At 41.5% G+C, this 25526-nt stretch overlaps 1 protein-coding gene across 1 annotated transcript in view; it reads right to left on the reverse strand.

Annotated features, from left to right (window-relative positions):
- LOC115148821 (G protein-coupled receptor kinase 6) overlaps positions 1–25526 on the reverse strand; it is a 51328-nt gene that overhangs the window by 24958 nt on the left and 844 nt on the right. Inside the window, exons 2-3 of the mRNA XM_029691077.1 lie at positions 22579–22674; positions 4641–4753 (exon numbers count right to left, since the gene is read on the reverse strand). Coding sequence (XP_029546937.1) covers positions 4641–4753; positions 22579–22674 — 209 coding nt within the window. The remainder of the gene's footprint in view (positions 1–4640; positions 4754–22578; positions 22675–25526) is intronic.

Here is a 25526-nt window from a genome sequence, read left to right on the forward strand (position 1 = left end):
CTGCTAAGTACAAAAGCATCAAGCCCATGTGTCATACCATCATCCAGCAGCATGACTTACAGTAAGCTAAGAGCCTCACTGTAAAGTGCTTCCGATGGACTCTCAGCACAACTTGTCCATAATGGTTAATGACAGTTGAGACGGTTTAAATCTCATTTGCTCCTTCTCATGTAGCCCAGGCTCTGTGCGAGGCAGGAAGGAGACAGTGCAGTAAAAGGACATGATCACTACTTACGAAGTTTGAGAAGACTGGTTGATAAAAGCTGTTATGACTGTCTGCTATCTCTTAATTCACAAAGTCAGCCACCTATTCATAATTTTACTGCCATTGACTATCTTCATTATGCTACTAGCTATCATCCCATTGAGCATTTTTCTACTTGGCTTTTGCATTTGTTAAATCAACCGGAGAGGATCTAGCTACAAGGACACTTCCTCATATCAATATTAGCGTGTGTGAGTAATAATGTGTTAGAGGGAAGGAGATAAAGTGGGTGGCTCATGACTGAGTGTGTGTGTGTGTGTGTGCGTTAGTTGGATCTGTCCGAAATGGATCCATGGCTTTCCCACCCAACCAGATATAAATACAAATAAAAAAAAGGAAAACAAAGACCTGTTCGAATGGACCCAAGGACAATCAGACTCATTTGGAAAAGGCCTGTGGAAAAACAGACCAGTGCCGGTTCGGATTCGAGAGACCCGTTCATATCCAAGAGTAGAAAGAGAGAAAAACTCCCTGACCGGGCAGCGCCATCAGTAAACAAGCAATATTGGCCAAGTATGTGTTCTTAACAGCCTATAACAAATGAAAGAAAAAACTATTCGTTGTAGCCTATTGTTTTATTGGTTTCTACTTTTCAAAAACAATATTTGTCCACTTCACGGATCAGCTGTCGGAGATGAGAGTTAAATGCATCATGTCATTCCTATAGGCCTAGACGTCCACTGTATGATTTTAATACTTTTAAAAAATTATATAAAAAAGGAAGAGAAGCTTAGGCCTAGCCCTAGAGAGACCGAGAGAAAGATATGTCGGTACCATGTTCCCATTCTACATTTAAATTTTAGTTCTGACACAGATATACATTTCTTTGTACTTGTCAGATAGGCTACAACTACTACTATACAGATCTAGAGCCCCACAGTGGAGGTGTCATAATATTGAACTGAGGCTGGGAAACACACAGTATTAAATAGAGCCATGAATACATGGAACTCTCTGCCACGACAGGTAACTCAAGCTAGCAAAAAAAAACTGTTTAAAAAACACCTTACTGCACAAAGGGAACTGTGAAGAGATGTAACCGATGTGAAATGGCTAGTTAGTTAGCGGTGGTGCGCGCTAACAGCGTTTCAATCAGTGACGTCACTCGCTCTGAGACTTGAAGTAGGGTTTCCCCGCGTCTTTTGTGGCGCGATGGGTAACGATGCTTCGTGGGGTGTCAGTTGTTGATGTGTGCAGAGGGTCCCTGGTTCGAGCCCGGGTTGGGGCGAAGAGAGGGACGGAACCTACACTGTTACAGAGACACAGCCATTTTATATATCCTGTATTGTAATTTGCACTGTACTATGTATTAGACCTAGATATTGTGTGTATGTTCTTGAATGTAGGCTGTGTGTGGCATTTTAAATGTATGTATTTCAGTCCTTGACTAATGTATTATGTCAGGTTTCATGTGGAACCACAGTAATAGTAGCTGATGCGTTTACAGCGGCTAATATGGATCCTAATAAATACCAAAAATCCATAAAACCTAGCGGTCAAAGAGTGAAATGGTTCCAACTGTTGTTCCACCATTCATTTTTCCCATATGGAATTTTATAAAAACTTAAAATAAAGGGCTTTGTTTCGTAAGCTTACCCTGGCATGACGTTTTGATAACCATGTAAATCTCTCTTGGACAAAGTGACTTATCAATATATTTGGCTCTATTTACTCTGATTCGAAAATGCTAATTAGCATCAAAGTAGACATCGTGCAAGGCTATAAATCCCTGCAAGCTCCTGCACGTCATCTAGCTGACACCTTTGCTAACAGGTAATGCATCAATTTAAAACTTGCACAAGATAATTCAAAGAATTGTCAATTTAAAGAAATATAGCCAATTTATTCATTACTATATGTAGCTAAAATTAGATAGTTAATCCTGCCTCGATTTGGCAGTCTCGTCCAGATCATCATGGCATTTGTAGTTCTTTATGATAGCCACATTAGCAGCTAATTAGCATTTCATTTTGGGGGGTAAATACGGGAGAATATATTGATAAGTCACCTTGTCCTAGAGAGATTTACACGGTTATCAAAACATCACACCACGGTAAGCCTACATGAAACACAGCCCTTATTTTAAGTGTTTATAAAATCCCCTATGGGAAAAATGTATGGTGGAAAAACGATTGGAACCATTTCCTTGTTTGACCGCTAGGTTTTATGGGTATTATGACTCATACTGTGGTACTCTATAGGCGTACAGACAGAGGCTAATTCGTTAATGTTTTATAAAGATAAGCATTATATTGTTAGATTAAAGGGGTAACTCTGTTGCCTGGCTACCCAGACTCCTTGCTCTGGCCAAACGCTGCAAATCAAATCAAATTTTATTTGCACCACTCCAATGGATGTTAGTTTCTTCTCCGCAATAAGTCTGGACCTGAGTACCTCCTCCAACATTCACCGAATGCGAACACATTCAGGGCCGTCTGATTGGTCCAGAAACCCATGGGTTGGGCCAGAGCCAGAACACAGGTGAAAGTAAAGCGGCGGTTTGAAAATGTGGCTTTGATATTCAGATTGGTTAGAGACAATCCAATCGCTGATGACTTCTTGTACAATGCCCCTCGTGCCCCTCATCATCACAAACGACTTCAAATGATGTCAGTCTCAGACTAAAGTATGTAGAGAACGACAGAGCAGCGGAATAATTTATTCTGAGTCGACAGTAGGCCCAAAACATACTTCCTCACCTCAAGTTCAACTGTAGGAGTCAGTTGGAACGCTGGTACGCACTGCCTTCATAGGCCTGCATAGCTAAGCCTAATAATAGCCACACCCACCATACCTTCACAAAAGTTTGACTTTATTAGTAATATCAAAAGTAATTCAAGTCATTGTTTATAAGGAAAATACGAACATGTTATTATATTGTGGCATTAAATTAAGTTTTGCATCTTGCCCTCTTTGGTTTTTCCTCTTCATGGTTCGAGTGCGAGTAGCACTACAGTAGGCCTACCGGTAATTCTATTATATTGCAGCAAACACAACATTAACTTAATTTGGCCAAAGAAAATTACTCAACAGAAAGAAATAAAAACACCTATTTCAACCTTCACAAAAGTTTTGAACAGGCTTATATTGCAGAAATTACCAACAAAAGCGAGTGCCTACCAAAGGCCCACCCAACAAATGACAGCAAGAGGCTAATCCCATTTATTTTACAACAGGCCTACTTTTAACCTCTCTTCAACTAAATACGTAGCACAAACTTAAAAAGACAGTTCGAACTTCATTTAGCCAACAAAAATATCTCAGCAAAATGAAATAAAACACTTTTTGCCACATTTAAAAGAACTGGTTTATATTTATTAAATAGGCCTACAATAATAATAATAATAATAATAATAAAATACAAAAACAAATGATAACAAATATGAAAATAAATTAATGTTAGAAAATTGCATCAAACCTGAATAGCGAGTTGCACACAGTCCATTTGACTGCGCCAACATTCTTCTCATCTTTGGTCACTAAAACTTGTCCCTGAAGACATTCCCCTTGTTGGCTTCTTTAACAGAGGACAGTGTCCAATCGGGTCCAGTCAGTATACATTTTAATTGCACATACCCGAGATCCGTGGCAATTATATCAGACCCAACCCGGATCAAAGACAAAAGTCATAATTTAGGACTGCACTGGTCCCAGATCAGATCTCAGAATTTCAGGCCTGTTGGACACGTGAAGACCTCTAGCGTGCATGCATGCACGAGTGTGTGTGTGTGTGTGTGTGTGTGTGTGTGTGTGTGTGTGTGTGTGTGTGTGTGTGTGTGTGTGTGTGTGTGTGTGTGTGTGTGTGTGTGTGTGTGTGTGTGTGTGTGTATGTGTGTTCCAGAACAATATTTTAGAAGAATGCCACACAATGCTATGGGGTCAGCCAAGGTGGAGAGAAGAAGATCAGGTTTATCATTGAGTCAACAGGTAGGGGCTCTGAACAACACACTGGTAGGCTAGCTAACCTGCTGCCCCCCCTGCACCTCCACATCACCCCCAAACACTGCCCCTTCCCTCGCGGGACCGGGTGGGTAGAACCTAAACATTCTTCCACAAGAGCGTAGTGCGGGGCGCATTCACTGAAAAAGTAGAGGAGAGGGAGGGTGGAAAATGGACACAGATTGCAACCCTTTGCTCCCAGAAGTCAAGAGATCCTGTATTTCATGAGGGAAAGGAAAGGGGGATACCTAGTCAGTTGTACAACTGAATGCCTTCAACTGAATGAATTCCCCTCTCCTCTCCTCGCCTTCCCCCTAACACATGAGAACTTGAGATACATTTGGACAAGCTCATTCAGAGTCCTTCAGAGGATGTACATCTCGAGGAAAAACAAACACAAGCGTTTTAATCCTGCCTGTCTGTCTTTCTTGCTTACCACAGTGTCCAGGAATTTGACACAGCGCCTCAGCTCAGCCCGGGTTTCACAGAACTGCCGAAAGAGCATGCGTCCGATTGGCTGCCGCTCACAAAGGCTGTTGTAGTATTTCTCTGTGGAAGAACACAAGACAGGGGTGTCAATGAGGGCCTCTCTCGGGGTAGAATGAAAACACTCAAGCACAAAAACACATTAGAAGTAAACAAATATATACTGTACATAACGCACATGCTCATGCCCACTCAAAGGCATGTGCACTTAAACATCTTGTATATACATAGGGCACATTAGCAAATGTACTGTATGAGTACTATGAGTATCAAACTATTCCCACACACCTCTGCCTAACCGCCCTTTGTAGACGGCGAGAAATGGTTATGAATGAGGTCTAGACGTACCCCTACACAATCTCATCTTCAACTAATTAATCAGAAACGGTCCATCGTCTCTCCACATGTGTAATTAGCTCTGAAGAGGTATTCTACGTTTATATATCCAAGTTATTAGGCCCCATTTCCTTGTCTGTCTGTGTTATGTGTGGTGAACAACAAATTGACAGAGGGAAACCGCGATTTGCATCTGCGGCTCCGGTAGATGCAAAAGATGACCCAAAAACCAATGTGAGGATCCAGCCGAGTCTAAGGAGGACATGTGTAGGTGGCCGTTATTGAGTAAATACATTGTGAGCTGCTGCAAGCTCCTCTCTGTAACCGGAGAGCAACTTTAGACACATACCAGCGCACAAGCATGTGCACAGTGCACACGCAGCTATTAGCTAGTTGTTACATTTTTCAGGAGCAGACATCATTTTGGAAGTGTTAGGCATGTGCAGTATGATACCTTACATGCTATCTGCTAGGGCTGTTGCGGTGACCTTATTACGGCCACACCGGAATCTCATTTTATGCACTCTGGACATGATTTGGTAGTACCCAACTTTCTAACTACCATCAGGTCCTAATGGCCTGTTACTCAGAGATCTATTGTCCCTCTAACTACTCTGATATCAATGCAAATGCAATCAAAGAAAATCACATCAAACACCATCAAAACAAGAAAAAATTATGATTGTGCTGTTATAGAATTACATAGCCTTCTGCATTTTAAGCATGTAAACTGATTTAAGTGGTCTTTGGTACATAATTGGTCTAGCTTTTGAGTGTGGACTGTATTATTATGGATACTGGATGGACTGGTTACCTTATGCTATGCCCCAAAATGTATATCCATGAGTCTGGTAGAGAACGTATAGCCAGCCCTAGGCGATGCTGTTGGTTCACTGATTATGCAGGGCAGGCTTACAGTTAGCCTACAATTAGTGAATTTGTATTTGATTTTGAATAGCCTAGTAATAGGGAATTTTTGTATCACCTGTCAGGCAGCGAGAACATGCTCCTCAAACAGATGTTGAAGAGTGGAGTAAAATAAGTGTTCTTAAATGTATTTCTCAGCTACTCATATTAAGCACATGCTCTGCTATATAACTGAAGTAGCCTACAAAATGTACCGGCGGGAAAGCACGCGGCCTCCATTCGCTATTCGAGGGCATACAGATTACATGTATTTTTCCCCCTGCCCCTGTTCCTGCCCATTTGATCATTCTAATTTGGCCATTCCATTGGGCCATTCTAAATCAAAAGACAAGATTCAATTGAGATTTAGTCTGATGGATGAAAATATGATCACATGATGAAAGAACAGCTGTGCAGCCTGGGGCAAGGAACAGATCGCAAGCTTTTTTTTGCTACTTTCTCAATTCATCAATAGCCTATAGTCGCACCATGCTGCCCATATATGTGTTGATTTCTAAGACATTCTAAGGTTTGTATCGTTCACAACTAAAGTTGCCAAATAACTCCAAATCTAGCATATAGGACGTGTTTCGAATGATCCCTTTTACGCTCAACATAGCAACTTCACATGAGCACTCGGTCTGTAATGGGAAAAATATCCTTTCCATTTTATTCAGCTAAGTTCAATTATATTCTATAAAACCCTATAACATAATGGCATGGGACTTATAAACCAATCTTGTCATCTAAATGAACAAGCCTACAGCTTATGGTACTGATTTATTTTACTTTTTTAAATGTAATGTTCAAAAGGCACATCAGCACATTACTTGTATGCGTGGAGGCCTGGAGATGCTAAATGTGTTTATGTTACCGTGAGTCCATAGGCTTTTGCATGACATTAACAGGCTGACAACATTGCAAAACAGCCACAGCCCTACTCTCTACGAAAAAAACAAAAGCTCTACTGTGCCTTAACCGGTGGCGACCCATCATTCAAAACCTGTTTTGAGCCCCACCTGTTTAGCTAAAAAAAAATGTTAAAGTAAAAAAACAAGTGTTGCCTGTTTTGCATGTTGTTTTGGCATTAATATGTGTCACGTATCAGTTTGCAAACAATGTAAAAAAATAAATAACAATGTAACTGAGTTAATAATGCCACATAATGCCACATGGTCTCTTTTTGCTCTCTTGAGTAAGGCAGCTCCAAAATGCAGGTGTTTCAGCCTAGCTCAGTGCTTTCTGTGGTGGTGGGGCAGCCAGCGTAACATACAGAGCTAGTGGTTGCACTGTGATTGGCTCAGTGTTCTGTCAGTCATGGGGACACTACTCACCACAAACTCTACAGGGAGAGCTCAAAATGTCAAGCCCCTTGGGGGCTGCCATAGATTTACATTAGAATTGCCCATCCAAGAAGGCTCAAGGTCATTGGCCACAGATAAAATGACGTCAAATCACGTTATATCTACCGTAGCTTTAATTGGACTGATAATGTCAACATCATACTTTCAAAATCTTAGATAGCAAGCTAGACAAGCAGTCATCATCATGAATGAAGTCGACAATCTACTGGCAAATCCTAGTCATATGAAAATAAATTATAGACAAAACGTATCGGTGCTGAACGAGCATAGGACAAACATTACACAACAAGTTGGAAATCGCAAATTCAACAGTGAGTGGTTAGGAAGGAATCAGTGGCTAACTGCAAGCGTTGCAATGCAATCAGTAGCCTCCTATTCAGTGAAGAGGGTGTGTGGTCCAAGTCTGGGTTTAAGGGTCTCTTTTCCAAGCTTAAAATGATAGCTCTTACAATATGTGAATGTTTTTCATTGTTTGCTTATATGCCCCCTTTATTTATCCTACTGTTCTGACTTGGTGTACAGGGAGAATACTGTAAGAATGGCCCATGTTCTGAATTCAGTCACTGTACATTTCAAAAGTGCTGAACAAATACCGCTGCTACTCTCTGTTGTTATCATCTATGCATAGTCACTTTAATAACTCTACCTACATGTACATATTACCTCAACTAACCGGTGCCCCCGCACATTGACTATGTACCCGTACCCCCTTGTATATAGTCTCACTATTGTTATTTTACTGCTGCTCTTTAACTACTTGATACTTTTATTTCCTATCCGTATTTTTTTAAACTGCATTGTTGGTTAGGGGTTTGTAAGTAAGCATTTCACTGTAAGGTCTACACCAGTTGTTTTCGGCGCATGTAACTAATAAGATTTGAACAGTTATATTGACCACGTCCGTCTTAGCTCGCTCATTAATGTCTTAATCGAAATTACGGATTGCCTCTTATCTTCTTATCGTTCCCTTATGCCATAGTTTGTACATCTCAATTGTCAGTAGAAACCACATTTGTTTGTTTTTTTAGGCAGTAAATGAGCCAGAATGAACTGTTTCACTGCCAGACAAGGCTCCGCTGATAGCCAGGTGTAGCAGTGGTAAGGATTCACTCCATGGTGCTGAAAAGAAATCTCTGTAGGCCCTAACAGTTTGTGGGCACCGTTTGTCACCGTTATAGCGCAATTAATGCATTGTTTAGTGTTGTGTTGTGGCTTTGCTGGCATGCATCTAAAAAGAAAATTGGGGGGGTTGCCACACCAAGATTTACTGCTAAAATCACCACTGGCCTTAACTAAATTAAATTAGTTTTTAGAAGTGAATTATGTTATGCGATAATAGTGTAGAGATTTCCAGTTACAGGTTGTAGCCTAATTTAGCAACATGCTTGTCTTATGTGTATATAATTATTATTATTATTTTTCTATAATAAAATTGCAGATTTGCCCTTTAATGTCACTAAAAACAGTAGTACTACCCATTTCTTTCCGATAAATCATTTTGTTTGATGCTCATGAGCTGTCAGTTGTGTATCTTTTTTATTTATTTATTTATTTCACCTTTATTTAACCAGGTAGGCAAGTTGAGAACAAGTTCTCATTTACAACTGCGACCTGGCCAAGATAAAGCAAAGCAGTTCGATACATACAACAACACAGAGTTACACACGGAGTAAAACAAACATACAGTCAATAATACAGTAGAAAAATAAGTCTATATACAATGTGAGCAAATGAGGTGAGATAAGAGAGGTAAAGGCAAAAAAATGCCATGGTGGCGAAGTACATACAATATATGGGTCTTCCCTATGGCTCAGTTGGTAGAGCATGGTGTTTGCAATGCCAACATGGTGTGTGCAACGCCAGGGTTGTGGGTTCGATTCCCATGGGGGGCCAGTACAAAAAAATAAAAATGCATGAAATGAAATGTATGCATTCACTACTGTAAGTCGCTCTGGATAAGAGGATCTGCTAAATGACTAAAATGTAAAATGAAAATGATAGCAAATAAAACACTGGAATGGTAGATTTGCAGTGGAAGAAAGTGCGAAATAGAAATAATGGGGTGCAAAGGAGCAAAATAAATAAATTAATTAATAAATAAATACAGTAGGGGAAGAGGTAGTTGTTTGGGCTAAATTATAGATGGGCTATGTACAGGTGTAGTGAGCTGCTCTGACAGCTGGTGCTTAAAGCTAGTGAGGGAGATAAGGGTTTCCAGTTTCAGAGATTTTTGTAGTTCGTTCCAGTCATTGGCAGCAGAGAACTGGAAGGAGAGGCGGCCGAAGGAGGAATTGGCTTTGGGGGTGACCAGTGAGATATACCTGCTGGAGCGTGTGCTACAGGTGGGTGCTGCTATGGTGACCAGCGAGCTGAGATAAGGGGGGACTTTACCTAGCAGGGTCTTGTAGATGACCCGGAGCCAGTGGGTTTGGTGACGAGTATGAAGCGAGGGCCAGCCAACAAGATTTGCATTGGTGGGTAGTATATGGGGCTTTGGTGACAATAGACTGCATCCAATTTATTGAGTAGGGTATTGGAGGCTATTTTGTAAACGACATCGCCGAAGTCGAGGATCGGTAGGATGGTCAGTGTTACGAGGGTATGTTTGGCAGCATGAGTGAAGGTTGCTTTGTTGCGAAATAGGAAGCCAATTCTAGATTTAACTTTGGATTGGAGATGTTTGATGTGAGTCTGGAAGGAGAGTTTACAGTCTAACCAGACACCTAGGTATTTGTAGTTGTCCACATATTCTAAGTCAGAACCGTCCAGAGTAGTGATGCTGGACGGGCGGGCAGGTGCAGGCAGCGATCGGTTGAAGAGCATGCATTTAGTTCTACTTGTATTTAAGAGCAGTTGGAGGCCACGGAAGGAGAGTTGTATGGCATTGAAGCTCGTCTGGAGGGTTGTTATCTATAGGGCCCTATGTGCTCTGCCAGTGGCCTATGCTAGGTGGTCTCTGATTGGGTTGTACAATGAAACGATGAGGAGGACAAACAAGATTTGACCCACTAATGGCCGTTTCATAGAGGTAATCGCATTAGTTACAATGCAATTTCATTTAGTCCCTGACAGAGGCTCTATCGACAGGAAGACAGTCGGAAGAGATCATGTAGCCCCCCCCTTTGAGCCCTGGCCTTTTCACATCTATTGTTGCATCCAATGGATGGATTGTTTTGGCCCCGCTAGAAGAGCACCTGACTCAACCAAAATGTGAGTCAGAAGATTGAGAGGCGAATTTAAGTCAGCCAAAAAATGTATCACTGTATTTGGTGTAATTTAATACATAAACATATACACTTGATTCCATGGGCTCTTAAAAAAAACATGTAGTGATGTTCCAATTGTGAAATTAATCCCACAAGATCACAGGCATTAAAATTAGGAAAACAGTAAGCTATTTGCATTCAGCGAATCTGTGCCATATTGCATTGGGGCTGATAGCCTGATACTGCACCCTGACCTGCTCCATCTCCTCTCATCGCTGCTCTGACTGTCAATGGGGGCAATTCTCAGATAACAGTAACAAATGTATGGAGAGAGGAGGGAGGCAGCGAGCACAGGCACTGTATGTTAAACTTGAAGCCAGTGCTCATTAGCAGACACAGAGAGTGCACAAAGCTTTATTGACCACCGGACGATTGGACAGCCACTCCAGGCCGAGCATGGAGACCAGAGGGTCCCTCATTAGGGCTGAAGCCTGGGAGGAGGAGGGCAGAGGGGGAGAGGAAGAGGAAGAGGGGCGGCCTGGGCCTTTCTAAATAACCAGGTCATTCAGGAGATGAGAAAAGTCATTCAGTCAGTGACAGTCCAGTCATTCTCTGCTCCATTGGGTGGCACAGTGGCATTAGCTCCCTGGGAGACTGGAAGGAAACTGGGGGTGTGCATAGGTTTTCTCCTGCCCCACTTTAACAGAGGGTAGCAGACAATTTCTCTGTCAGGCCTCAGCGGTAAACACGGAAGTTGAGGGTTTCCTGAACCCCACGCACTCTCCCTCTCTCTAGACTCTCTTTGCAAACTGCAAGCAGAAGAAAAGCTTTATTTGAGTTGGTGCTCAGACAACGGTCTGTTTTTATCCTGCACAATCTCAGTGGGAGGTTGTCTTTCTCTGTTGCAGTGTATCAGACAGCATCTGGTGAAGGTAACAACCAGTGAACAATAAGACATATCCAAATGTCAGCCGCTCAGGCCTGTAATGACGCCCCCTGTTGTAATGTGCCTTCTGAAAGTATTCAGACACCTTTGGCAGCAATTGCAGCATTGAGTCTTCTTGGGTATGACGCTACAAGCTTGGCACACCTGTATTTGAGGAGTTTCTCCCATTCTTCTCTGCAGAACCTCTCAAGCTCTGTCAGGTTGGATGGGGAGTATTGCTGCACAGGTATTTTCAGGTCTCTCCAGAGATGTTCGATCGGGTTCAGTCTGGCCACTCAAGAACATTCAGAGATGTGTCTCGAAGCCCCTCCTGCATTGTCTTGGCTGTCTGCTTAGGGTCATTGTCCTGTTAGAAGGTGAGCCTTCACCCCAGTCTGAGGTTCTGAGCGCTCTGGAGAAGGTTTTCATCAAGGAACTCTGTACTTTGCTCTTTGCCTCGATCCTGACTAGTCTCCCAGTCCATGCAACTGAAAAACATCCCCACAGCAGGATGCTGCCACCACCATGCTTCACCGTAGGGATGGTGCTACGTTTCCTCCAGACGTGACGCTTGGCATTCAAGCCAAAGAGTTACATCTTGGTTTCATCAGACCAGAGAATTTGTGGGCTGTCATGTGCCTTTTACTAAGGAGTGGCTTCCGTCTGGCCACACTACCATCCAAGGCCTGATTGGCGGAGATGGTTTTCCTTATGGAAGGTTATCCCATCTCCACAGAGGAACTCTAGAGCTTGGTCATTGTGACCATCGGGTTCTTGGTCACCTCCCTGAGGGAGCATATAGCACTGGCTCCCGGGTCATCATTAGTTAATGGTTTAACTTCCGGATGTCTTTCCAACAACAGCCTCTCTGTGACAGCCTGGTCTGAGTTTGTAGCTTAAAGCATGAACATTATGGTGAGAATATGACACAAACAAGACCTCTTCGCAACACTGTCAAGCTTTGTGTTATGTCATGTCTTTTTCCTGGAGGACAAAAAGAAGATTGTGTCGCCTGTATTGACCTCCCACTACGTGGGTCGTTTTAGTTTGGGGCAACATGTATACCACAAAGCGGATCTCAGGCGGCGCTTTAGGAACCAACACTTAAAGGAACGCTCCGAAGCCTTAGGAGTCAGCTTCAGCGTTGATGAAAAGCTAATCAAATTTATATTTGCAATTCACCAGGTCATAACACTGTGGTTATTGTTCAGAGTAATTTGACAAAATGTTCAAAACACGATGATTAAGAAGACTTTACCGAGCGTGTGTGTGACACATGCACTTGTGAATGTGCACTCAATTGTGTGTGTGAGTGTATGTATGTATATGTGTGTATTAGAAGGAAAATAAGGTCTAGGAATAGGCCTAGCCATTGGGGTGAATTTTTAAATTAACCAGAGGCCTTAGGGCAGTCCTGATATCTTCTAAGCTCATCTTAACAGCCTATTCCTGCTCACAATGTTTACATTGTTTGGCTCTTTACAACCATTATCGTTCATTTCTTCATAAGGGAACTTTTCAAGAATTGTGAGAGCGTACTGAATGCCATTTTGACTGTCTGAGGACCCATGACTATGATCGACATTAAGTGAATGAACAAACCAACAATTCAGAACCGTTTTAGCCTGTCCTTGTTTTCCCCCGCCCCTAAATGCACCACTTGCATGAAGTGCTGTTTTCACTTCCTGATTGAAGCAAGTTGAGCCTCAGCTGAAGTGGAAAGCACTGTACCCGTTAGACTCCAGTGGAGCACCAAGAGCCTAAGTGAACAATGCACCACTACAGACTCAAGACTACTTCACCCGTATGTTTCTACCACCACCATTCCCACGTTTCAGCATGGCAACACTGTCTGACAATGCTGAGATGTAGGCCAAGCAGCCCAGTCTATAGAGCTAGATGTTGTAGCTTCATACAGAAAGCACAGTAAAGAAAAAAACAGAATACATCCGTTCATAACCTCAGGGGACAATAAAAAATTTGAATGATCAGGGAACAATCAATGTGTCTATTGTATGTATGGAAGGCCACCATGGGAGCTGGAGTCATAACCCAGAAGGCCCTTGGCCAGCCCAGTGGATGCATCTCAACCTAATCTAATGTATTATGGAGATAAATCATGACGATTAGGCAATCATATGATTCCATTTAAACAATCCCTTATTAAGGTTATTTCTTTGTCCACCACCCACTACTCCACCAACCTACTGTGTGACCCTGAATCAAATCCATAAAATCGTGCTGCCCTTACAGACAAGATGGGTAAGAACTAGGAACAGGAACCACAATACAACTGTTTGCCCCTAGTTTCATGACACTTTGATGGACAGGAAGCGTAGTGAGATTTTGCAATGAGTGAATGGTGTCAACGTGGTGTTGTAACAAACTGCTCCAAACTGGGTGTAGGCCATCGACTGTACTAACATCCTTGAAAACAGCCATCTCATCCTAAAAGTTGGGCTTTGATCTTCCACTAATACACACACACACACACACACACACACACACACACACACACACACACACACACACACACACACACACACACACACACACACACGTGTATAAATACACACACACACACACACACACACACACACACAAACACACACTTGAAGTCGGAAGTTCATACACTTAGGTTGGAGTCATTAAAACTCGTTTTTGAACCATTCAACAAATTTCTTGTTAAAAACTATAGTTTTGGCAAGTCGTTTAGGACATCTACTTTGTGCATGACACAAGTCATTTTTCCAACAATTGTTAACAGACAGATTATTTCACTTATAACTCATTGTATCACAATTCCAGTGGGTCAGAAGTTTACATACACTAAGTTGACTGTGCCTTTAAACAGCTTGAAAAATTCCAGAAAATGATGTCATGGCTTTAGAAGCTTCTCATAGGCTAATTAACATAATCTGAGTTAATTGGAGGTGTACCTGTGGATGTATTTCAAGGTCTATCTTCAAACTCAGTGCCTCTTTGCTTGACATCATGGGAAAAATCTGAAGAAATCAGCCAAGACCTCAGAAAAAAATAATGTAGACCTCCACAAGTCTGGTTCATCCTTAGGAGCAATTTCCAAATGCCTGAAGGTACACGTTCATCTGTACAAACAATAGTACGCAAGTATAAACACCATGGGACCACGCAGCCATCATACCGCTCAGGAAGGAGACACATTCTGTCTCCTAGACATGAACGTACTTGGTGCGAAAAGTGCAAATCAATCCCAGAACAGCAGCAAAAGGACCTTATGAAGATGCTGGAGGAAACAGGTACAAAAGTATCTATATCCACAGTAAAACGAGTCCAACATCGACATAAGCTAAAAGGCCGCTCACAGCAAGGAAGAAGCCACTGCTCCAAAACCTCCATAAAAAAGCCCGACTACGGTTTGCGACTGCACATGGGGACAAAGATCGTACTTTTTGGAGAAATGTCCTCTGGTCTGATGAAACAAATAGAACAGTTTGGCCATAATGACCATCATATTTTATATTTGAGATACTTCAAAGTAGCCACCTTTTGTCTTGATGACAGCCTTGCACACTCTTGGAATTCTCTCAACCAGCTTCATGAGGTAGTCACCTGGAATGCATTTCAATTAACAGGTGTGCCTTGTTAAAAGTTCATTTGTGTAATTTATTCCCTTAAGGCGTTTGAGACAATCAGTTGTGTTGTGACAAGGGAGCGGTGGTATACAGAAGATAGCCCTATTTGGTAAAAGACCAAGTCCATATTATGGCAAGAACAGCTCAAACAAGCAAAGAGAAACAACAGTCCATCATTACTTTAAGACATGAAGGTCAGTCAATACGGTACATTTAAAGAACTTTGAAAGTTTGTTCATGTGCAGTCGCAAAAACCATTAAGCGCTATGATGAAACTGGCTCTTATGAGGACCACCACAGGAAAGGAAGACCCAGAGTTACCTCTGCTGCAGAGGATAAGTCCATTAGAGAGTTACCAGCCTCAGAAATTGCTGCCCAAATAAAGGCTTCATAGAGCTCAAGTAACAGACACACCTGGAACATCAACTTTTCAGAGGAGACTGCATGAATCAGGCCTTCATGGTCGAATTGCTGCAAAGAAACCACTACTAAAGGACACCAATAAAAAGAGACTTGCTTAGGCCAAGAAACACGAGCAATGGATATTAGACCGGTGGAAATCTGTCTTTTGGTCTGATGAGTCCAAATTTTTGGTTCCAACCCCCGTGTCTTTGTGAGATGCAGAGTAGGTGAACAGATGATCTCTGCATGTGTGGTTCCCACCGTGAAGCATGGAGGAGGTGTGATGTGTGGGGTTGCTTTTCTGGTGACACTGTCTGTGATTTATTTAGAATTCAAGGCACACTTAACCAGCATGCCATCCCATCTGGTTTGCGCTTAGTGGGACTATCATTTGTTTTTCAACAGGACAATGACCCAACATGCCTCCAGGCTGTGTAAGTGCTATTAGACCAAGAAGGAGAGTAATGGAGTGCTGCATCAGATCACATGGCCTCCACAATCACCCAACCTCAACCCAATTGAGATGGTTTGGGATGAGTTGGACCGCAGAGTGAAGGAAAAGCAGGCAACAAGTGCTCAGCATATGTGGGAACTCCAAGACTGTTGGAAAAGCATTCCAGGTGAAGCTGGTTGAGAAAATGCCAAGAGTGTGCAAAGCTGTCATTAAGGCAAAGGGTAGCTAATTTGAAGAATATAAAATATAAAATCTATTTTGATTTGTTTAACACTTTTTTGGTTACTACATGATTCCATGTGTTATACACACAGTGGGCTCCAAAATTACTGGCACCCCTGACTGGCAATGCACAATACAACAGTACTTAAAATATAAACAATATAATTATAGAGAAACCCAAAATAACAACATGTAAGAAATACTGTACTTTATTAATGTTTCAAATGGAACTCACCAAAATAATTTATTGATTTAATTAAAAAATCAATGTCCTCCAAATCAAGGTTTCACAATTAATGGCACCCTTAAAGATTATTGTAGATAACATCTACCAAAATTAAACCAGGAATTAAATTCCCCTTATTTAAGTTTATCATCTAAGTCTTATCTAAGTCTTAAGGAACTATATTGAGCCATTACATCACTTCATGTTTCAATAGGGTATAAACATGAGGTAACACGCATGTAATATCTCTTTGTCATCCAACACCATGAAGAAAACAAAAGAACTGGCAGTTCAAAAGAGACAGATGGTCATAGACCTTCATAAATCTGGTCATGACAACAAGAAGATCCACAAACAATTGCATATACCACTGAGCGCTGTCAGGGCAACTATGAAAAAATTCAAAAGATATGGAACAGTTGAAAACCTGACGGGTAGAGGACGCAAATGCATTTTGCCCCCCAGGATAGGGAGGAGGATGGTGAGAGAAGAAGGCGCTCTGGTCAGATGAAACCAACATTTGTCAGATACAGCATTGGCATGTTTGGCGTCAAAACAGAGATGCAGACAAGGAGAGGCACCTCATACCCACTGTTAAATATGGTGGTGGGTCAGTGATGTTTTGGGGCTGTTTTAATTCCAGAGGTCCAGGGGCACTGGTTAAGATTGATGGCATAATGAATTCCACTAAGTATCAGGCAATTTTGGCTGACAATCTGGTTGCCTCTGCCAGAAGGCTGGGACTTGGCCGTAGGTGGACTTTCCAACAAGACAATGACCCAAAACATACCTCAAGATCCACACAGAAATGGTTCTGTGAAAACAAAATCAATGTTCTGCCATGGCCATCTCAGTCGTCGCACCTCAATTCAATCAAAAACCTGTGGGCTGAGTTGAAGAGGGCAGTTGATAAGCGCAAACCCAAGAATGTGAAGGATCTTGAAAGGATCTGCATAGAGGAAAGGTCCAAAATCCCTCCAAATGTGTTCCTTAACCTTGTCAAACATTACAGGAAGAGACTCCATGCTGTTATCCTTACCAGAGGTGGTTGCACTAAGTACTAAATGAGGAGTGCCAATAATTATGAAACCTTGATTTTGGTGAAATGTATTTTGTATTAAATAATTGTATGATTTTGGTTGGTTCCATTGTAACATTAATAAAGTACAGTATTTCTCACGTTGGTATTTTGAGTTTCTCTCTATAATTATATTGTTTAATTATTGTTTGTGCATTGCCAGTCAGGGGTGCCAGTAATTATGGAGCCCACTGTGTGTGTTTGTGTGTGTGTGTGTGTGTGCGTTTAAAATAACATAAAATTGATCAGAAATAGTGTAGACATTGTTAATGTTGTAAATGACTATTGTAGCTGGAAACGGCTGATTGTTTTAATGGAATATCTACATAGGCATACAGAGACCCATTGTCAGCAACCATCACTCCTGTGGCTCAGTTGGTAGAGCATGGTGTTTGCAACGCCAGGGTTGTGGGTTCGTTTCCCACGGGGGACCAGTACGGGAAAAAATGTATGAAATGTATGCATTCACTACTGTAAGTCACTCTGGATAAGAGCGTCTGCTAAATGACTTAAATGTAAAAATGTGTTCCAATGGCACGTCGTATTAGCTTAGCCAAGTTGATCATTTTAAAAGGCTAATTGATCATTAGAAAACACTTCTGCAATTATGTTAGCACAGCTGAAAACAGTTGTGCTAATTAAAGAAGCAATAAAACTGGCCTTAAGACTAGTTGAGTATCTGGAGCATCGGCATTTGTGGGTTCGATTACAGGCTCAAAATGGCCAGAAACAAAGAACTTTCTTATGAAACTCGTCAGTCTATTCTTGTTCTGAGAAATGAAGGCTATTCCATCTGAGAAATTGCCAAGAAACTGAAGATCTCGGACAACGCTGTGTACTACTCCCTTCACAGAAGAGGCGACTCTGGGATGCTAGCCTTCTAGGCAGAGTTGCAAAGAAAAAGTCATATCTCAGACTGGCCAATAAAAAGAAAAGATTAAGATGGGCAAAATAACAGACACTGGACAGAGAGGAACTCTGCCTAGAAGGCCAGCATCCCAGTTGGGGAACCCTGGTGTAGGATGATTGGTCGTGGCGCTTGCGCTTTCTATCACTCAGAAGTTATTTAGCAAGCTAAGGTGACAACAATGCCTGCCATGGACTATTCCAAGCTGCTTTGAATGGTCAAAATCATAGGGTAAGAACACTTTTAAAAGCCTCAAAGGATAACATGATCCAACTTTCAAAGCAAGTCCTTTTTGGCTAGGCACAGCAGTCACCTACCTAGCTAGGTAGCTGTTTAGCTTTCTAACACATTCACTAATTGGTTTGTAAACAATTAACAACAAGCTAGTTAGCTACCTACCACATGTTCTTGTCAAACTGTCAACAGAGTAGCTAGCAAGCAACAAAATGATTAACAGTCTAAAAACCACTTGAGGGCAAATAAATCAGATTTGACCAGTCAGAGAAGTCACATGGCCAGGAATCAGATTTTATTCTGACTTCAAAACAACTATGAAGGTGGTTTGAGATATCTGATTCCATGTGCTTTTTGGCTGTTCAGACTGCAGAAAAAAGAACAAATTCGAATCAGATATGCAGATAAATTTAATTTGAGTCACTTCAAACTGCCAATGTGAACAAGGCTTTAGTTGTTGCGGAAATTCACCCACTTTCAGAATATAAAAATAATGTTTTCCAGTTAGGGATTTTTCTTAAAGTTAAAGATCCACTATGCAGAAATCACTCCTCCATTTCCTTGTTGCTAAAATTCGACTAGTTCGCCAGTTTGTGACAAAACAAGCAAGTATAGTGTAGAAAATCATTGTACCATCTAAACCGCTGTGATATATATTTTCCATAACCAAAAGTATTGTATTTTCAGCTGTTTGAAGCATATAAATAGCGCACATAGAACAGATCTACTGTTTCTTAGACTTGCTTTCAATGAGAATGACAGATCTATAACTTACATTTCTATGATCATTTGGTTGGGTCATCCAAAAAGTTCCATATTGCAGCTTTCAGGATCCCAATTTCGTTTAAATGTTTTAACATGTAAATGTTCACACCTCTACAGGCAACCCAATTCTGATATTTTGTCTCTAATTGGTATTTTTCCCAAACAGATCAGATGTTTTGCCACTAATGGGGCAAAAGATCAGAATTGGGCTGCCTGTGTAAATGCAGACCATGTGGTTTATAAAAGGGAACTTCATTGAATATAACTGGCTTTTAAAATTCAATATTGGTGCACAATTTCTAATTGAGGCACTCGTTTTAGAGGAACGACCCACCTTTGTTTCCTTAGTTTAGATTGCATTAGTTTAATACAAAACACAATCTCTTCAAACTGCTGCAGAACATAAACTCAAATACGCAACACAAACCTATTTTGACAGTTCTAACGTCTACTTATTGTACGAAACTTCAATTATCGTGAGTGAAATCTCACAGTAAAATTGTGTGTGTGTGTGTTCTGTGCCTACTTTGTGTTCCAAACCAGTGACCTATAAACATTTGTGTCACCATTTTCTTTTTAAAACGGCAGAGTGAATTCAAGTATACATGCGAGTCAGCTTCCTCTTTCTGCCAAGGCCGCAGTTTCCTCTGTGATACAATTGAAGCACGAATACAGTATGTCTGCCTCTGCTTCATGGCTGAAGTCAATGATAAAAAGCACTCAGCATTTACAGCGTAAACAGGATTCATTTCATAAACATCCCAAATAGGGCTGGTACAGTTACCGTGTAACAGTTGGTTATGGATGAAGACGGTCATGAAAATAAAATAACTGTCACGAACAGCTGACTGAAGACAGGATGGCAGGGGATTCATGTGGTTGAGTCACATAAAATGAATAGAACGGACCTCTAACCCAGGCAATTTGACTGGTATACTCATGGGTACCGTCGCAATGGTTTACTGGTATTGTGACGCAATCATTTTCATGGTAATATAGAATGTTCATTCAAATGATTTTAAAGATGAACTATTTCCTGGTTGCTAAAATTCTAATAGTTCGCTTAATTTGAGTTTATGTGACAAAACAAGCAAGTATAGTGTAGAGAATCATTGTACCATCTAAACTGCTGTGAAATACCTTTTCCATAACCAAAAATATAGTATTTTCAGCTGTTTGAAGCTGCTGTACAAAACCGAAAGCAAAAGCTTTAACTGATGTGGCTCATGCAATGGAATATATTTCTGTAATGTCAGTTGAGTTGAATCAACAAATCACAGCGCATATTGATGGGTACACTTCCTGCTTTTACTTCCTGCTTTGCTCCAATGGGTACAGTCCACCCATTCTATTCATTCTATTTCTATGGCAGCACATGAAGTCAGGAGCAGAGGAGAGGAGAAAATGTGCGTCTTAAATTATGGAGACTGCGGTCATTTGGCTGGCCAATAACCGTCATCCAAAATTCCATGACCATCACAGCCCTAATCCCAAACTCATCCATCTGAGAGAGTGATGGATGAGAGGGATTTATAAACCCTCTCTGTGCCGCTGTAGAGAAACAGCCGACAATGCCTCTAAATCATCGGGAAAGATTGAGAAAAACAGAAGTTACCACAGCAGCCTATCTTCATCATTCACGTGTTCCACAGGATGCAATGCAAGCCCCATGATTACAAAAGACCATGCAGTGAGCTGATCCGCATTGGTGTGACTCCATGTTCAACAACTCCTGACTACCACCAGCAGCACCAGCCACAACTGCCAAAAAACACAAAAGCCAATACATGTTGCTTTGTGCACAAAATTGACAATAACTAATGTACTTCCTAAGGAAATAATGGGATGACAGAATAATGACTCCTGATTAGACAATAAGATAACTGATGCATATTATACAGACCTGCATTCCAACTGTACTAAATTATATATGCTTCTTGTCTTGAGAGGATGGGGTGGGGATTTCCTCCACCATTGAAAGCACAGTATGGTCAACTGCCATCGTCATCATAACATAACACAGTCTGTCACCACCAACCCCACCTTGACTTCTGTCAGACCACACCACAGTGAACTTCACATTGAATTGCATTTTATAAAGAATCTCAGTGTCTAGTTATGGTTTTGTGGGAAATTTCACCTCTTGAGTGTGGAGTGCAGGTTCTCCCATCTTGTGTTTTTGTTCAGACTTTTACTACCATGGTACACTATACATACAAAAGTATGTGGACACCCCTTCAAATAGTGGATTTGGCCATTTCAGCCACACCCGTTGATGACAGGTGTAAAAAAATGGAACACACAGCCATGCAATCTCCATAGTCAAACATTGGCAGTAGAATGGCCTTACTGAAGAGCTCAGTGACGTTCAACGTGGCACTGTCATAGGCTGCAACCTTTCCAACAAGTCAGTTAGTCAAATTTCTACCCTGGTCAACTGTAAGTGCTGTTATTGTGAGGTGGAAATGTCTAGGAGCAACAACAGCTCATCCGCGAAGTGGTAGGCCACACAAGCTCACAGAATGGGACTGCCGAGTACTGAAGCGCGTAGCGTGTAAAAAATAATTTGTCCTCAGTCACAGCACTCACTACCAGGTTCCAAAATGACTCTGGAAGCAATGTCAGCACAAGAACTGTTCGTCGGGAGCTTCATGAAATGGGTTTCCATGGCCGAGCAGCCGCACACAAACCTAAGATCACCATGCGCAATGCCAAGCGTCGGCTGGAGTGGTATAAAGCTCGCCGCCATTGGACTCTGCAGCAGTGGAAATACGTTCTCTGGAGTGATGAATCACGCTTCACCGTCTGGCAGTCTGACGGACTAATGTTGGTTTGGCGGATGCCAGGAGAACGCTACCTGCCCAATGTTTAGTGCCAACTGAAAAGTTTGGTGGAGGAGAAATAATGGTCTGGGGCTGTTTTTCATGGTTCAGGCTCTTTAGTTCTAGTGAAGGGAAATGTTAATGCTACAGCATACAATGACATTCTACACCATTCTGTGCTTCCAACTTCGGAATGCTCTTGTGGCTGAACGGAAGCAAGTCCCCGCAGCAATGTTCCAACATCTAGAGGAAAGCCTTCCCAGAAGAGTGGAGGTTGTTATAGAAGCAAAGAGGTACCAACTCCATATTAATGCCCATGATTTTGGAATGAGATGTTCGACAAGCAAGTGTCCACATACTTTTGGACATATAGTATATCTAGTCATGAGCTTGCGGTGAGCTAGCGGGCAGAGGACAGGTAGCGTACCTGTAGTTTGCCGGAGCTCCTCACACAGGCTGATGTGGGGGAACTGAAGCATCTGTTTCCATTTCTTGCTCTTTCCTTTTCTGTTTCCACCACCTCCTGCAAAAGAACAGTGGTTGATTAATCAAATAAAGGGAACATTTAACACATGGGGAAACACTAAAATAATACCTGATACATACAGTAAGTAGACTAAGACTTAAGCAACCCATAAAATACATACAGCTCTCCTAAAAACACTCAGAACAAAGCTGCTGTTGTACATTGGCCAAGATAAAGATGAGGGTCAGGGTGATTAAAATAATAGATGTTCTGGAGTGTGTTTCAAGAAGACAGTGCTCCATTGTTGACATAGACAGTAATAAAGTAAGTATGCTTTTTCTATGAGAAAGGGTTAGTAGTACCCAACCACAATGCTAACAAATAGCCTATAGCTTTTGAATTTCTTTAAGGTCTTGACACAAACATTGACCTTGAATGGTGACTGGTGAGACCCTGACCCACGCCAAGGTCATGGGGTCTGAAAGAGCCAGGGGGACTACAAAATCCAGATGCCAATCTTCCAATACATGATAGAAAACAGTACGACGTAAAAGTACAACTTTGCTCAACTCCACAAAGGTTACTGGAAAGAGAGTGAACTTTTTCTGTTTTCCTCCATTTCTGTTTTCCTCAAGGGAGACTGCCCAGCCTAAGGCTCCACTATTCCCTTCCCTCCCACCACCTTCGGCCTATGGACTGCAGGCGTCCTGGAGTGGCTTCAGGAAAAGAATCATGTCAATGCCATGAGAATGACCTGCTGGCCTGACGTCTGTGAGACCCACGTCACACGCTGCAGCATTCACACACAGCGAGCAGGCAGAATGGCTGGTCCAGGTGGGAGGCCCTGCTGCTCCCTCCTTATTAGAAAAGCTGGCTTGTCAACATGCCGTCCAGGGAAAGGTCACAGGGCTGACTGTGTGTGTGTGTAAACTGGAGCCTACAGTACACACTGAGGCAGGAGGGTTGAGGCCGTTTGTCTTTAGTGGTAGAGAAAGGCAGAGGAAGGGAATGGGGAGGGAGGGTTTAGTGTAGTGATATGTAGCCTAGCTAGCATACATGGACTCAGGGCAGCAATGAGGAACTTGTTAACGTCTGTCCCGCAGACAAAGAACATAAGGAGAGAAAATTAAGTCAGTTCCTCATCTTCGTTTCAACTAAGTGCCAGTTAAAAAGCTAGGGGTTAACTTGTTGCCCTATGGTAATGGGAGTGCACCTTCCAAAAAAATCAACAGAACCCAGATTCAAAACAAGGCTTTGCACAGCTGACCATTATCCTGCTTTAACTTTCACCAGTGCAAATAAAGGACACCAACTATCCAAACATCCTCGCCCAATCTGACATTGGTGAAGGGTAGCTACAGTATGACAACAAACTGGCATGCAGAATATGCCTGCTACCTATGATGTAAAGTTTCCCATCTTGGTTGGGTGGTGAAACCAACTCTATAAGGGGCACGAGGAGGAACTGGATGCCATGCAAAGTAACATTTGCTATTCAAATAGTAGTTGGCAGAGAACATATTGACATTATGTGTGGCTAACAATGTTTTATCACAATGGGAAGTGGACAGGATGCAAATAACACGCTGAGTACATTGTTTATGCCTGGCAAATAGATGTACAAGAATGACAAATGACAGTGTACAGTATATTATCACTAACCCAGTATTGTTTGATGGAGATATACTCACTGGTGTTGAAAGAATGAGATCAGACCTATTCACATCCTGCATTAGTGCAAATGCAAAGACAGACAAACAGTATGGAAATAATATTGCAAATCAGAGACTCTTACTCTTTCACTCTACCACCCTTTTCCATTTATACTGTTGTTTGTGACCAAAAGTATTAAGCTATTATTAACTACTGTATTACTATTTGATAATAATAAGATAATTGCAGTGTTATTACCACCACCATAAACAACAAGAGTGGAAATAAAGTAGAGGTGCTTCTATTAGAACACCATATTGGGGTGTAGCAGATACAACATGGCTGGTTTGCAGTAATAACTAGTGTTATTCTCCTTGTGGAGTTGATCATACCACTTCACTTGGCTACTGAGTAGGGCTCGGTCTCTCAGATAACTACTTTTATCATTTAGAATTAATTGATTCATCTTTTTACATTCTGCTGCAAAACACACCCTCTTTAGTCCCTGATGGCTGAAATAAGACTTGCAATCTGAAGAGATTTTAAGTAGAATTTAGGGTTGAGGTGTACTATACCCAACTATAATAACACAACACAGTGGCATTGAATGTAGATTTCAATTGCATACAACCTGATCAGAGAGAGGCGACATGACAACAGAAGTCTGTGTAATGTCTATGGCTGATTCAATACTTCTCCTCCATCAAACAGAGCCAGCACAGTGGTTCATTATTGATCCTACCAGAGGACAATAACATTTTGAACCCTGTGTTTTGCTATAGACTACCACAGTACAATCGTTTTTTGTTTTGTTTTCCATTATAAAACATTTAACTAAGGAAAAACTGATTGATTGGAAATATACGTATTTACAGATCAGTATGATGTTATTCAATGATGATACTGATGTTCGATCTGGGGAAAATGATTATTTTCGTTTCTATTCTACTTTATATATCCACTCCTGTCAGATCTGCTAGGCTGTGCAATGAGACAGATACAGCCAGAGTGAGGTTCATGAGATTGGGGTCAACCACCCTGTGAACAGAATGATTCTGTAAATAGTTTGAAGGAAAAACATTCCTTCGTTCTAAAACAAGATATTTGTTTATTGTGTTTGCACTAATTCATTTAGTAGGAAAGATGTACAACAAATAGATACATCAATGTCTTACTTTTGCAGATAATCTGTGATTGGGTGGTAAATTGATATACATTGTTGCAATTTGTGTTTCAGATGGACACATTATACAGTT

The sequence above is a fragment of the Salmo trutta genome, chromosome 15 (genome assembly GCF_901001165.1).
Source record: "Salmo trutta chromosome 15, fSalTru1.1, whole genome shotgun sequence".
Lineage (NCBI taxonomy): Eukaryota > Metazoa > Chordata > Actinopteri > Salmoniformes > Salmonidae > Salmo > Salmo trutta.